The 15,612-nt window shown below is 45.5% G+C and overlaps 1 protein-coding gene across 2 annotated transcripts in view; it reads left to right on the top strand.

The window, feature by feature from the left end:
* Positions 1–436: 436 nt before the first annotated feature.
* TMEM260 (transmembrane protein 260) overlaps positions 437–15,612 on the top strand; it is a 30,150-nt gene continuing 14,974 nt past the window's right edge. For both annotated transcript variants that reach the window (XM_010712102.3, XM_010712101.3), the window contains exons 1-3: positions 437–594; positions 5,203–5,234; positions 6,038–6,189. In XM_010712102.3, the coding sequence (XP_010710404.3) occupies positions 477–594; positions 5,203–5,234; positions 6,038–6,189 (302 nt within the window). In that variant the 5' untranslated portion in view covers positions 437–476. The remainder of the gene's footprint in view (positions 595–5,202; positions 5,235–6,037; positions 6,190–15,612) is intronic.

Raw genomic sequence — 15,612 nt, 5'->3', positions numbered from 1 at the left:
TGGTTTTACACCAGTTTGAAGAAGAAGTGCTCACTGAGCTTGTATTTAAAACTTAAAGGCCGATGTTGGCGCAGTGGCAGCACAGAGGGGCTCTACCCCTGCACTGCCCCGTGCTCAGCTCCGGCTCTGCGACCCGGGCAGCCTCTCCCCATCGCACGGGTTTCGCTGCGCTCTCCCTCCCCTTTTCCCGCGCTGTGGTGCCGCCCTGCAGCGCGCCTTGCGCGGCTCCTCCGCCCCGCCCTCCCGGCTGTACCAAGTCCTTTGGGGGAACGATGATGCAGAACGAGTGCTCGAGGCCTTGCTGCGTTGCTTTACCATTTCGACGGCATCCTTTCATTCTCTATCCGTATATAACTAACGACGGCTCCCAGGAGGCTGTTTGGAGGGAGAAGAGAGAAATCATGACGAATCGCTCCCTCCCCCCCTCAATTGGCGCCGCAGTGGTGCGTTCCACCCGAAACCGGAAGCGGCCGCACATGGGCGCGGGGAGCGGTAGCGATGTGGCCGCTGCGGCCGCTGCCGGGGCTGTGGGTGCTGCTGTTGCGGCCGTGTATGCGGGCACCCTGCCGCCCGGCCTGCCCGGCGGGGACGCGGGTAACGTACCCAGCACCCACCGCGGGGCAGGGACCGGGGCCGGGGGGCTGCGCTTGGGTCGGACCGGGGGTTGGCTTTGGGGTGGTGGCACCGGGGGGAGGTCCGAGCTGTGGGGTTGTTGTAGGGACGTTTGCCCTATCGAGGCTGGTGCATCGCAGGCGTCCTATAGGATGCTCTGTTGGGACTGTTGCATTGTTGCCCCGCAGTAGTGCCTCTTGCCGTATAGAGGCCATGCGTCGCAGGCATCCTGTAGGATCTTGTGTATCGCAGTTATCCTAAAAGGGTCCTTGGTCTCAGGCTGGAAGAGACCTTAAAGATCACTTAGTTCCATGCTGCATGGGGGCTGATCATCCTATAGGAGTGCCATAGTGTACTGCAGTTATCCAGAAGGATTGCTCACCTGATAGGGGCTGGTATGTTACTGCCATCCCATAGGATGCTCGTCCTATAGAGGCAGTTGCACTGCTGTCACCCCATAGGGATGCTCATCCTGTAGAGGCAGTTGCACTGCTGTCACCCCATAGGGATGCTCATCCTGTAGAGGCAGTTGCACTGCTGTCACCCCATAGGGATGCTCATCCTGTAGAGGCAGTTGCACTGCTGTCACCCCATAGGGATGCTCATCCTGTAGAGGCAGTTGCACTGCTGTCACCCCATAGGGATGCTCATCCTGTAGAGGCAGTTGCACTGCTGTCACCCCATAGGGATGCTCATCCTGTAGAGGCAGTTGCACTGCTGTCACCCCATAGGGATGCTCATCCTGTAGAGGCAGTTGCACTGCTGTCACCCCATAGGGATGCTCATCCTGTAGAAGCAGTTGCACTGCTGTCACCCCATAGGGATGCTCATCCTATAGAGGCAGTTGCACTGCTGTCACCCCATAGGGATGTTCATCCTATAGAGGCAGTTGCACTGCTGTCACCCCATAGGGATGCTCATCCTATAGAGGCAGTTGCACTGCTGTCACCCCATAGGGATGTTCATCCTATAGAGGCAGTTGCACTGCTGTCACCCCATAGGGATGCTCATCCTATAGAGGCAGTTGCACTGCTGTCACCCCATAGGGATGCTCATCCTATAGAGGCTGTTGCACTTCTGTCACCCCATAAAGATGTTCATCCTATGGGGGCTGTTCTTTACAGTCCCCTGTTATAATATAGTGCTGCTAACTCACAGGGCTTGGGGCCTTGCAGCCATCCTATAGGGGTTCATCTCTGGGACTCAGCACATCATAGCCACCTCTTGGGCTTCATCAGCTCCATGGGATTCAGTTGCCCTGCAGTGCTCAGAAATCTCTGCCTTTGCCCTTCTTGGAATGCAGCTGTCTGACAGTTTGTGTCTTGCTTTACTGACCTGAGCAGTAGGAAGAAAGTTCCCCTGCTGGCTTCTGCAGTTGTGTGAATTTAGTGTCATTTTGTGTAAAAAAAAACTAACAAAAAAAACCAAAAACAACAACAACAACAAAAAACAAAAAAACCTACCCAGTTTCTGTATGTGTTTGTGGTTGTGATTGGGATGTTTTAGGTAGTTTGATGTTTTGGTCATAGAACAAGAATACTGATGTGCTTTCCTTCTGTTGTATGGCAAAGAAGAGTTGAATGAGTGTTAAACTATAGCCAAACTCTGCTCTCAGATCCATACAGTACATTAAAAAAAAAAAAATGGGGTATTCAAGTGAGGGCTTTTGGGTTTGCAGATTGTGGGGTTTTATGTTTTCACAGCTCGTACATTCAGATGGGTCTGATTGCACTTTTATTCATCTCCCTGCACTCCTGTGTGAGATCGGAGGGATTCTGTTGTACTGTGAGCTACAAAGTGATAAAAGAATTTATTTCTAAATGCTTTCTTGCATCCTACAGTCCACAGGTGAGGTGTGTGAGGCTAGCTCTGCTTCTGCTCCAAAGCTTTTAGAAGGGTTTAGCTCCACTTCATATACAGTGATCAATAAGTATGCAGCTACTGTTGTTTTTCCACGGAAGCACTCCCTCATGGGAGATGAACACGTGTTGAAGCATGCAGTGCCTTCACTTGGAGCTGTTAGCTCTGATCTAAACCCCTCCAGCATGGGTTTTAGTTGTGCCTGAGCTTGTGTTTTGCCTCGGGATGTGGGTAACCAGTGCAGATCCACAGAGCAGTGCAGGCCAGACCCACCCTTCCCTCCCCATCACCTTCCTTCCCTTCTTCCCCTATTTTTTTCTGTTGTCTTCCAAACCTGCTGCTTGGATTGAATGCATTCACCAGAGCTGAACATTCACCAGACCTTAAAGATCACTTAGTTCCATGCTGCATGGGGGCTGATCATCCTATAGGAGTGCCGTAGTGTACTGCAGTTATCCAGAAGGATTGCTCACCTGATAGGGGCTGGTATGTTACTGCCATCCCATAGGATCTCATCCTATAGAGGCAGTTGCACTGCTGTCACCCCATAGGGATGCTCATCCTATAGAGGCAGTTGCACTGCTGTCACCCCATAGGGGATGCTCATCCAATCACTAGGATTGGGAAAGACCACTAAGATCATCTTGTCCAACCATCAGAGGTGGCCTCATCCCAGCTGCTTTTTTGGGCTTTTTCCTGCCAGCAGCCACACCACCATATGGTAATATGGCTTTTTGGGGTTGTTCCTTACATTTCTCATGGAGAACAGCCTGCTGCACCCCTGACTGTAGTCTCTGGGAGCTCTGTGTGGTGTTGCTGAACTCCATGGGCTTACGTCTGTGCCATCAAAATTACTGAAGCTACTTGTGTGGGTAAAGAGGTGCTTAAGGATTTGCTGTATCTGCTTTCAGGCAGGGAGCCTATCCTTATTCTTTTTAAGTGATCCGTATATTTTTAATTGTTCCTGAAGCTTGCAGTAATCCTGGAGTGTAAAAGGCAATAGATATTTTCATTGGCAGCTTTCTTGCGTTACAATAAAGAAACAAGAGAATGAGTTTTAGAGCTCATTGGGATACATCCACAGATGTTAAAACTGCTTAAAAAGGGATCAAATAAACTCAAGTAAAAAAATAAAATTAAAAAAAAAAAGAAGTTTCATTCTGATGTTTCAGACAGTGGTTCCAATCCTTGCTGGAGATGTCAGTTTTCAGGCATTGCCTGACTGCTTTTAGTGGGGTTGGGACCTTTGCTGGGTTTGTGGCTGTGCTGCTTTGGATTTGCTTCTATGCATGGTGCAAACTGACATCACCACAACGCATGGGAGCTCAGTGAGTGCAGTTTTGGGTTGGATACGAGGAAATACTTCTCAAAAAGAGTGGTGGGTGACTGTCAGGCTATCCACCATACCCACTGCCCGTGTTCCTCAGTGCCACGTCTCCACAGTTCTTAACAACTCCAGGGATGGTGATCCCACTGCTCCCAGGGCAGCTGTGCCACTGCATCACTTCTCTTTTGGAGAAGTTTATCCTACAGCACCCTTCATTTTGCATTTCTGCCATCCAACGCTGGGATGAAGCCTTAAACTTGACACTTCCAAGACAGCAGTAAGATGAGATTCTGTTTCCAAAAACAGCAATTTGAGGAGGGGGAGAGGAAAATTTCTCTTGGGCATAGCTGGGATAGCAAATATTGCATGATGATTCAGTGAAATAGCATAGAAATGGTATAGAATCACATGGAAATGATATAGGGAGAGCCCTGCCCATAGCAGGGGGTTGGTGTGGATAATCTCTACAGCCTCTTCCAACCTAAGCCTATGCTATTTCATAGAATCATGTAGAAATAATATCTTATAGAAACGTCACATAGAAATATCATAGAATTGCATACAGTTATCATAGAATCACATCGAAAATCACAGAATCAATGCCTCAAGTGCTGTAATGTTTAATTTTGTTGCCTCGTTGGTGAGCCCACCGAGCTTGAATGTGCTCATGTGCACAGGCTGGATTTAATGCATGCAATTCATCAGCACTGCAGCTCCAAGTGCTCTAAAAATGCCAAGGATTCTCTGCTGCTGTGCTAACGCGGGTGGTTCTGTGACAGTCATTCATCCCAGCATCGAGTACAAATGTAATGCAAAATCTTGGTGCTGTTGTGTAACAGGAGCAGCCGCTGAGCGCATAACCCTGACAGGTAAAGGGGTTGCTTGCAAAGCTGCAGGGATTGCTTTAGCACTGAGGTTGCAGATTTGCAAGCAGAGTGATTGCGTTTAACCCCCTTTAAATCACGAGCCATGTGTTCTGCTGTTTGTTTGCTTATTGCTGTGGCTGGTTTTTTTTTTTTAATGAGAAGCACCCAATTTGTTAAGAGGCAGCACAGCGTAAGCGCTGAGAGTCGTCGAATCAATGGGTTTAAAATTAAAAATACACTGATGCATGCAGATGTCTGCAACTGGGATGTCTGAGGCCGTGCTGTAACCGAGCACACCTATGCTTTCCCTTATCTGTTCATAAAAGTCGTGCGGAAACATACAAAAGATATTTTGTGCCATGACATCAGAGGGAGAAAATATTCTTAGAAAATTTCATGCTGTTAAATCTCTACAGATTTACAGTTTTATCCAGTCAAATTAATGCAAAACCCCAATGCAAGCATTTGGATTTTGAAAACTTTGGAGGAGTGTCATTTCCTAATAGTAATTATTGGTTTTACATTATTTTTTCACAGGGGAGCTGATCACAGCCGCATATGAGCTTGGAGTAAGTATTAGTTTTATTGTTTAATCAATGCTCTCATTAACAGTTTTAGGAATTAAGGAAGTTTAATTAAGCATGGAGTAAAGTAGATTAATTTATTTTCAAACCACAGTTTTTACTAACTTATAAGTACAGCACGCGACAATTTACTTCAAGTTTTAAATCCAATTAAACTAAATTATAAAGCAAAGGCTTTACTGTATATACAGTAGCTGGCTTATTATCAACCCAAATTTTGTATAAGCTGGGGAGAATAAAATAAATCGGGTTAACAATTTTAATAAGTTTTATTATTTAATAAACTTTATTATGGTGCATGATCCCTTTAGGCAAGACCTTAGGACTGTCAGCGCGGTGGTAATCCGATAGCAGTGTGGTCTTTCAACTTGCTACCCAATAAAATAGTTGAGAATCTGCTTTTAAAAAAAAAAAAAAAAGAAAAAGAACAACAACAACAAAAAAACCCAGCCTTTTGAATGACCCTAATATACTGTGAACCCAAACAACAAGCAGTTTAAGGCGCGATAATGCGACGTGTCACCTCTTTTCTCCGCCGCTCATTAACGCGGGTGACGCCTGCCGCCAAATCCACTAAGGGGGAAAATATTTGCGGAGTGAAAAATTGGCACCAAACCTAAAAGAATTCAGCAGGGGAAAAAAAAAAAACAGCTGGGATGCCAGGGTACCGGGATGCTGGGGCATTGGGATGCCGGGGTACCGGGATACCTGGGTACCGGGATGCTGGGACGCGGTGCTGGGATCGGGATGCCGCAGTCCTCTTGCTGAGCCCATCCCTCTGTCTGCAGGTCGCCCACCCGCCCGGTTACCCGCTGTTCACGCTGCTGGCTGGGCTGGCCATGAGGCTGCTGCCCAGCGGGGCCGCTGCGGGCCGTGTCAACCTGCTGTGTGCTGTGCTGGGAGCTGCGGCAGCCGCGCTGCTCTTCTACACCGTGCTCAGGTACGGGGCTGAGCCCCCCCGACCGGCAGCTCCTGGCTGGGATTAGTTCCTCGGGTGAAAGGAGCAGTGGTTTAATCTGAATTTGACCTTCTTTCTTGCACAAAAGCTTGCTCTCTCTGTATTATTATTTTTTTTTTAAATAGTAATAGTAATGATAAGAAAAAGTATGCCCTTTCCCTTGACAAAGAGGTGACAGGCTGTTGGGGCTCATTATCGCAAATCAGCAAGCGCTCTAACTAAGCAGAACTAATGAAGTTTGTCATTCTTGGAAGATGCAGATGGTCTGTTTGAATTAACAAGATGAGCTTCACCTGTGGCTAAAGCAAGAGCTGGGTTTAATCAGAGCTCCCAGCAGAGGCAGGTACCCGTGTCCCTTAGCCACGGCATCGTCCCTGCATCCCACACCCTGCCCATGGGAGGTGTGCAGTCCTGGGATGCGCTCACCCCGACCGTCTTTGATGTGCGAGTTCTCCCTGCACTTAACCTCTGCATGACCCAGATTGGAGAGGATTACCGCAACCCCGACAAACAATTTCTAATGTTCTTTGACGGGGAAAATAGGGCACGTTTCTAGGCTGCGGATGGCAGTGAAATCTGAAATGGTATCAGGGCTGGGGATGCAGTCCTCAAGCACCCTGTTTTGTCCTTTGATTTTTTTGAGAAAAGCTGTTTTCTAACCCAGCTCACAGCGCCCTGCCACTCCCGGGAAGCCTCAGAATAAAAGCAGGAATAAATGGGACCGGATCCTATGCAGCTCTAAAACATGGGTGGGAGCAAGAACTGTCCGTGCCTCTGTCCGGGTGCTGTGCTGTGTATTATGGAGTAGGATTGATTTTAGTGTTGGATCAGATGTGTGATTGAGTGAGTGCCTTTTTAGGTAGCATCCTGCATCTTAATGTGTGTTTGCTGAGGGGTTGCCCTCCCGTGTGAGCCCATTTTCCAATTACATTAAGAAATCCTGCGTGGAACTGCTCAATATTTCAGACTACGGAATCACAGAATATCCTAAGTTAGAAGGGAGCCGTAAGGATCACCAAGTCTGAATTCTTTAAGCATTGAATTCTACTTTTTATATTTTTAATTACAGTTGTTGCAATTATTGTAGAGATCTGGCCTGCTTTACAGTTCTAACTCAAATATGGCTGTTCCCCACTTTTGTGTGTATGAAGAGATGCTGTCATTGCTTCAGAGAAGCTGGAATACAAAGGGGGAACGATGAACGAAGTTTAGAAATCTCCTTTCTTCTTCTAGAGGTTTTAATTTTGTTGTTGTTGTTTAATTGGGACTGGAAGGGGTTGCATCTGTCAAACGTGAAACTCACATCGAGGAGCGGAAAACCTGGAAGTGGGAGATGGTGGAAACTATCAGAGCTTGCAGAAAATTATTTCACAGATGTAAGGCAGTGAGTGACAGAATCAATTATTCAGCCTTGTGGTGATTGATTTTTGTAAGGTGCTGTGGGTCACTTTTATTTACAAATTACAATGTCGTGGTTTTCCCTGTAAGCACCTTAAAATCGATTATTATTTTTTTAAGGTAAAAAAAAAAGTTCTTTCTCTCTTGCCACCTGCTTACACCAAACAGAAGTCTTTCCGAAAGCGTTTGCTTGGCACCGTCTGCTCCAAAGCCTCCGATATCTGCGTGTTTTGTTTTGAACTGGGATTGTGCGTCTTCACAAAAGCTTTAAACCAGGCTATCAAATCCTGCTGCATTTTTGTGTTTTAATTAAAATTGAGCTGACGGGGTGACCCCTGAAAGCCCTTCGGTACCAGAGGAAAAGCGAGCGGCCGCTCCTTCTGCCGTGCGTGCACTGGGGACGTTAATATGAAAATATGTAGATGTTAGGAATACAAATAATTGATGAAGTACACATCCTTGGGGAGCAGCACGGTTCAAGTGGCAAATCTCTCTCGTCAAACAATAGACACCCTTCAGAAAGGAGGAAGCCATCTCTATGGTAATGGGGCTCACAGTGCCCTATTGATTGAGTGGAAGAAGACATTATACAATGTCACTTGGGCTGTTACAATTTCATTTGTCGTCTGACCTGAACTTAACCTCTAAAACCTTTCTTTTCTCCCCGCGAACCCGCCAGCCTGGCGTGGTGCAGTTTGCCATCGCGCGGGGCGGGGAGGTGATCGCTCTGCATTTCCCAGCCTCTGCCTACAGTACATCTATTCCTTTTAGATCGCCCTCTCCTTTTTGTCGGAGAGGCATTTCCCGACTTCATCCACTGCCGGGTTGGGGTAATTTCTTTTCCTGCTTAACGCAAGGGTTACGGTTTGGCATTATTTAGGGCGCCGCGGTGCGCGTGGGATTAGGACCAAACCGTGCTCAGTCCGTTCATAATTTAACCAGATTTCTCCTCTCCCAGGTGCTCGCTGGCGGGATGCTCTGCAGGGCGATAGGAAGCAGCTCAGCCTTCTGATTGATTCACTGCTGAACGCAGAGCTGTGCTTCTCCCAACAAAGTTGCGTCGGACCGCGCGGGTGCAAAAAGCCCTTTTGTCAGTAATCCAGACTATCGCTGAATGAGCGTTTTGCTCCTTTGAATTACTTATCAAATATGTTTTTCCCCTCCGCGCAGTCTTAAGGAATCGCTTGTAATTATCGTAAAATGGCATTTACAAAGAGTTTTCTTCGACTGCTTGTAACTGATGCAAATAATTCATCTTTGCTTTGAAAGACGGGGGAGCAGCATTATGTTTTTAGGACGCGGCGAGTGCGACTCTACGATTGTTTCCTTAAACAAATATTTATTTGTTTTACTGTGGGAGGCAAAGCATAGCAAGTTGACAAAGTAAACCAATTATGTTCTTATAATATGATTGCCAAAGTGTAATTTTCTGCACAGATGATGCGTTCTTTGCATTCTCTGTTATGAATAGAAATAGTGCGCCTTTCGTTGCTCTAAGTGCATTTTTCCTACCTTCCATAGCGTGGCTGTTTTGCTCTGTGCAGACATACAAAGCTGAATTATTGCAGGTGCAGTCGCAGAGTAGAAGGTGTCCTTTCCACAGGACTTCTTGCAATCATGTTGCACATGAGCATTTGAAAAGGAGAAAAATGTTGCACTGAGCTGAGCAGCTTACTTCTCTTCGGCTGGTGTTCTGCGTATTGCATCAGATTTGGGGCTTTTATTTATACATATTAGGAGAATGTTATACCTATACACACACACACACCACGCACGTGTATATACATATATATATGGACTTTTATGCACATAAGAAAAAAGTATATATGGACTTCTATTTATACATATAGGAATATATATGTACATACATATGTATGTATATAAATAGACATATGTATCCCCCACCACTCTGCCAGGCAACAAGCTGTGGCTATGCATGAAGACTGGAGCCCGTTGTTTTCCCCATGTTGACAGTGAAGACTGGTGGTGATGTGCACACGGTATGGTAGAAGTGTTCTAAACTTGTTGTTCTAGCCCCTTTGAGATTCCTTGCTCCAGTGATGTTCCTGTGGTGTGTGGGACAAGGTGTGTGGGAGGATGTGGCCCTTTTCAGAGGATGCTCTTGGGTAAAGGGAGGAAAAACAGAGTGTGGAAGCTCCCCAAAATTATCATGAGCTCAAAAAATATGCTTACTGCATGTATTGAGTGGAGAGATGCATCTTTTGGGTGTGCGAAGTGATGGGATTCCCAGCAGCCTGACCCTTATTTTGGGCAGGGTATAAGAGCATCCTCATGCTTCAGGCTTCAACTGCTTTAGGAAGGGGATTGTGGAGGGGGATTTGGATGCAGAGTGAGGGAGAAGAGCATGCTCTGGCAGCCTTTCGCTGCCCCATTGACTGTAGGCATGATAAAAAGAAAACACCAAGCTTCACAGAGCGAGAAATCATCTGTTAGGGCACATTTAGATATTCCAGATTACAGATTATTTTAGATTATTGCCATTGTAGCCAAATACAGGTTCCAAAGCACACGTAACAAGGACTAAGTATTAGGGCAAAGAGAAGAATGGAAAATACTTCAGTGTTGATTTGCTTTTAGGAGTCTACCTGCTGTGACCTCTGACTAATTGATCATATATATATATTTTTTTCCCTGTGTAGCCATAATAAAGCAGCATTGAGTTCGCTGTGAAGACGTGAACAAATCTGTTCATTTGCATTCGGCTCTGAAGTACGCACATTAGGCTGAAATAACTGCTTCGTTTGGAAGGGGGGGAAGAGAAAGCAGGGCAAAAACTCTTTTTTTTTTCCTTTTTTTTTTTTTTAAAGACTGAAGAGTCTTTTCTGACAGCTAGTCAGAGTTAGAATTAGTTCAAGGAAATGTTAATAATGCACTGCCTGGCTTAATCCCTTTGATATCACCAGGTATCCTCCTGTTCATGGGTTAATTGCTTTAAAAGCGGAGGCAATATTCTGAGCGGTGGGCCGCTTCACCTTTTCACAGCTGTTACCATTGAGTGACAACTAAATCCCATGTGTAAGATGAGGAAGAGCTCAATCTCCAATTGGGAGAAAATTTATGTAAACCGCAATCCCTTCAGAATGTGCGGAAGTCACAGACTTTCTTGATTTACTCTGCTTTTCCCAGAAAGCTCTATTGTTCACTTCCCTAAGTCCCATCAACCCTTTGTAGCAGAATATCACAGCGGCAGCAGATAGCTTGAAATATATAAATGCTATCATAGCTCTGATTAATAGCGGCGCTTATGAGTCAAGTCTGATAACAGAGCAGCTCTCCACTCAATTTCAGATACCGCTAATGGAATCTGTCTCCTGCAATTGTAATGTGAGAAGGCCTAATTTGCCATGGAGCTTGGAGCTGTCACCAGCCGGGGATTGCGGGGTCAGATGGGAGCTGCCAGGTTTGTGCCCCGCAGCTTGTATCTCGCGCTTTGAATAGCACAGCCCCCTGCCTGCCAGGGAGCTGATAGCCCGCCGGGGGGTTTATGCCACCCCGCACAATAGCGGAGGGCTGCATGGGCTGACTTGGTAATTGTGAAGCCAGCTCCAGTATTTTATTTTTTTAATTTTTTTTTTCTTTTTTTTTTTTTTTATTGCTTCTACTTGCCGCAGCTACCGCGGCTGCATAATTTCTAATAAGGGGTTTTAACAAATGTCAGATTAGGAAAAGTTTCTGCAATTACCAAAAAAAAAAAAAAAAAAAACTTATAAAACATTCAAATTGCTAAAGCCGGTTCCTACCGAGAGTTTTTTCTTTTTCTCTTTTTTTTTTGGCTGCTGGAAGCAGACACCATTTATTATGAGCGCCCGGGATCAAGCGTACCTATTTTCTAAGGATTTTTGAGTTTGTGAATCAAGCCTAACTAATGCTCCCTTTCTGCTTACAAAGACACAGGGAGAGAAGTTCCCTCCTGGCTTGGGTGGCTGGAAGTGCAGTTTTTACTCAACTTATTAGAAAGTTGCAAGCACAGCAGGGCAGTTCCTAGAGCAGCACAGCTCTAATGGGTTTTATTGGTCTGTCGGGAGCTGCTCAGCCCCGTGAGCTGCCCTGGGATGGCTTGGTGTGGTAGCATTCAATTGCCAAACTCCTTGAGAAGAGGCTGCTGCTCCCCTGCCCTGCCTTTGGTTGGTACCTCTTACGTGTGCTGGTAGTGTTCGAGGCCGCATGTTGATCTTGGGGACTTGGGGTCATCCTGCAGGAGCTCAGTGTGACCCTACGGAGCTGCAGTGGTGGTGGCCTCACCGCAAGCCTCCCATCCCATAGGGCCTGTGTAAAAGGATGTGGGCAGGACCACCTCCCTTAGCCGAAATTCTTCCTGCATCTTTACTTCCCAGCCAGTCCTGACAGTCCCTTTTCATTTGTGGTGCTCCTGCCTTTTTGCATGCTTTTTATTATTATCATCTCTTCATGGCTGTGAAGACTCCCATCAGGATGGGCGAACTGAGCTGGGTTCCGTGCTGCCTCCTCCTCCAGTGCCTGGATTGGAGGCTGCAGGCACAGCTCAAGTGGCTCTTGAGCGTGAGGTCCTTAAGGAAGAATAAAATCTGGGTTGCTATTCCCTGTAGTACCTGTGCCGCCTCTTCAGGGCTGAGAGCAGGACAAACCGGCTTTTGTCTGCTGAGTGTTTGTGACAGGCAGATCCAGAGGGTCTGGCGTTTCGGGGGATGATTATCGACACTTCGGTCCTAAATACGTTTGATTTTTATTTGTTTTCTCCTTAAAAAGTAGTTCTTCTGATTAGAATGGACATTTAGAATAAAGCTGGTGGGGCTTGGCTGTTGAATCTTCTCAGTCCCGTTCTTCTTTAGCTTCCCTTTAGCAGGGAAAAAAGAAAATGGAGAAAAATCCATTCGGTGATGGAGATGGTTAAAAGCAAGAGAGTTGTTCCTTATACCGAGTGTTTGAAAAGAAAAATTGAAACAGATCTGCTACCCTCTAAAGTTTTGGAGGAAACAGAAGGCAGAAATAATCAGCTTATTTTAGTAGATAGGTGTTTCCAGTGTTTAATACATTAGCTTCAAATATAAAGTGTGGTTTGATTAGCTGACTTTTCTTAAGAAGCCACTGCTCTGAAGATTGCATTTAACTAAAACATTCCAGTTAAGTTTCAATTCCCATACCCATATAGCTTTACCCAAATCGTTTAATAACTTCTTGCAAATGACTAAATACAAAGTTTCAGGCATTAATTTTTAAATAAAAAGCGGCTAAGTAGTTTGCTAACTGAGTATAGGTAGAACCTACACTCTTGGCTTAGGGAAAGTTTTACCAAACTTAGGACAGAGGCTGAATGTTGAATTACATGTTGACACGTCATAGAGATTACCCGCAGATGAAAAGCTAAAACCTTGCAAAGACACATTAAAAACATCTAATCTGAGTTCTCCTTGCTGTTCTAACTCCTAATAAAAACCTGCAGCCTCAATACTCCTGGCTAAAAGTAGTCTGTATTGCCCGTGTCCTTGGATTTGAAGCCCAGGCACACATTCTAATGTTCTTGTTTCTGAAAACTAAATATTTTTTTTTCTTTTATGGTTAGGTCTGCCAAGGGAAAATACTTCTCACAAAGGACTGTGTGAATTCTTCTTTGCTGACTGTTTCTGTCCCTCACAGCATGTTATCAGGTGATAGGAGTTTGTGCCCATGTTCACAAGGTTCCAGTTAGTAGGCTGGTTGTTTCTGAGCTTTTGCTGTTGTTACAGGATATCTCCTTCATCTCTTATATTCACCTTGTTCCACACCATACTCTGACTTAGTCATTAGAATACCATCTGTGCCTGCCTTTAAAGGAGTTGTTGCCTGCAACATGTTGTCACCAACAGCATCTTCACTTGTAGATTGCAGTCCTGCTTTGCAAATCCTTTCATCCTCTTAGTTTCATGCTTCATGAAACTTAGTTTCATGCTTTCATGCTTCTTAGTTTCGTGACCTCCAGTCCAGTCCCCATCCTTTTGCTCTTCCAGTTCTTCCTTTCTTTATTTTATTCTTATCTTCGTGCCTCTCCCACTACCAGGTATGTAGGAATCCTCATGTGGATCACGTTAGCTCAGCCACAAGGCAAGTTTCATTGCATTTGGGGCCAGCACTGTGTGGCATAGCTGTGTGGGATTCACTTCTGCTGCTGCTGCTTTGCTCTGTCACCTGTTGTGTTGAGTAGAGCTGCTTGGTGTGTTATTTTCTGCCAGTTAGGTCTTGTCTGGAAATACCTGATTTTATCCACTTCTCAGAGTGTTTCCTTCTGAATCATCAGTTGTAAATGAATCACAGAATCCTAGAATGGCCTGGGTTGCAAAGGAGCACAGTGCTCATCCAGTTCCAACCCCCTGCTATGTGCAGGTCACCAACCAGCAGCCCAGGCTGCCCAGAGCCACATCCAGCCTGGCCTTGAATGCCTGCAGGGATGGGGCATCCACAGCCTCCTTGGGCAACCTGTTCCAGTGCCTCACCACCCTCTGGCTGAAAAACTTCTTCCTAATATCCAACCTGAACCTCCCCTGTCTCAGTTTAACACCATTCCCCCTTGTCCTATCACCATCCTTTCTTGTAAACAGCCGTTCCATCATTCCCATTGTTGATAACAGAATCTGGAAAAAGCTCTTGGTCTCCATTGTGCATTTCCCAAAGCTGCTCTTGTGATATTCTTAGGCAGTTGAGCGCACGCCCATACGGTTTTGTCTTTTTGATTTTTCTAAAGCACCTGGTGCACTTGTAGGAGCTTAGTGCTCCATACACACATGTTCTCACAGAGAGAACTTAGCAGGAAGCTTTTCTTGAGAGTTTCAGTGGAAATGAAAGATGAATTCAGCTCTTCTTCCTAAAAGCCTATGGATTGCCCAGTGCTGGATTCTGAACCTGCAGTTCTTGGGGGCTGGACGATGAGCAGGGGTGTCCCCTGCCCACAAAGCTGGGATAAGGCTTTAAGCTTTGAGTTGAGTAACTTTTGCATAAGCCTGGTTTCATAAAACTTGAAGCGTAGGTTTGAGACTTTTTATCAGGGGATGGGAGGTCTTTAATCTCATTTGAACTCTACTAAGATGCTCAAGTCTTTTCTAGGAAAAACGAAGAAAACTGGTAAATGATTGAGAAGATTGCCTCAAATTCTGCTTCTCTTTCCCACAGTGTTTGAGAAAGTTGTTTTATCTTTTGTGCTGTATTTCCCTACAAGAATTTCAAGTGGATTTACAACCCTATTTCTTTATAAGTTTTTGCTGGTTAAGGGAAAGGAAAATCTGTCATGTTAGGCTGGCTTGGTAGAAAGATCAATGGAGCAGCGCTGATGCCTGTTTTTGTGCTGAATGCCCAAACCTGTGTAGAATTGTGTGAAGTTCACACACTGGAAGTGTCTTGCAATATCCTGCAGTTGCAGATCTTTACAAAGAAGATAAATGAGTTCTATTTTGCAGTTGTCTTTGGGGCAGCCACAGGCCATCCAGCATGTCCCATGTTAGGAGGAGAAATGAAGATCAGGTATTTCCAATTCCTTATGCTTATCCTCTTCTCCCCATGGATGCTACCTCTCATTTTTAATGGTTTACAGCTTCCAGTTTTAACTGCATGAGTTCTCTGACATCTACAGCAATGTATCAGCTTTTCAGCCTGCTGGAAGACCTTAGTTTGTTTTGGGAAAGTGGAAGAAATTTATGATGAAGGAGAGGAGCCCTTATTAGAGAGTGCTTTCCCAGAATCCCTCTTGTCCCTATTTACAAGGGCTGTAGGTTTTGTTTGCTCGTTTCCATTTATCTCAGTTATGTTCTCTGAGAAACTCCAAGCTGCTCTTACATGGATACCCAGTTCCTGATGGGCAGAATGAACCATGTGGGGACATTGCTGTGGTTGCACTAAGAGATACGGTCAGTGCTCAGGTATTGATGATTCAGCTTGATGAAGAGGTTGACTAGCCTATGCTACTTTTGTTTTAAACCTGCCAGGAATATTATATTATATCTAAATGGAAATATGCACACCTGGGGTGGGATTAGAAAAATA

Source organism: Meleagris gallopavo, chromosome 5 (genome assembly GCF_905368555.1).
Source record: "Meleagris gallopavo chromosome 5, MGAL_WU_HG_1.1, whole genome shotgun sequence".
In the NCBI taxonomy this organism is placed as follows: Eukaryota; Metazoa; Chordata; class Aves; order Galliformes; family Phasianidae; genus Meleagris; species Meleagris gallopavo.
This window is presented reverse-complemented; position numbering and strand designations above follow the sequence as displayed.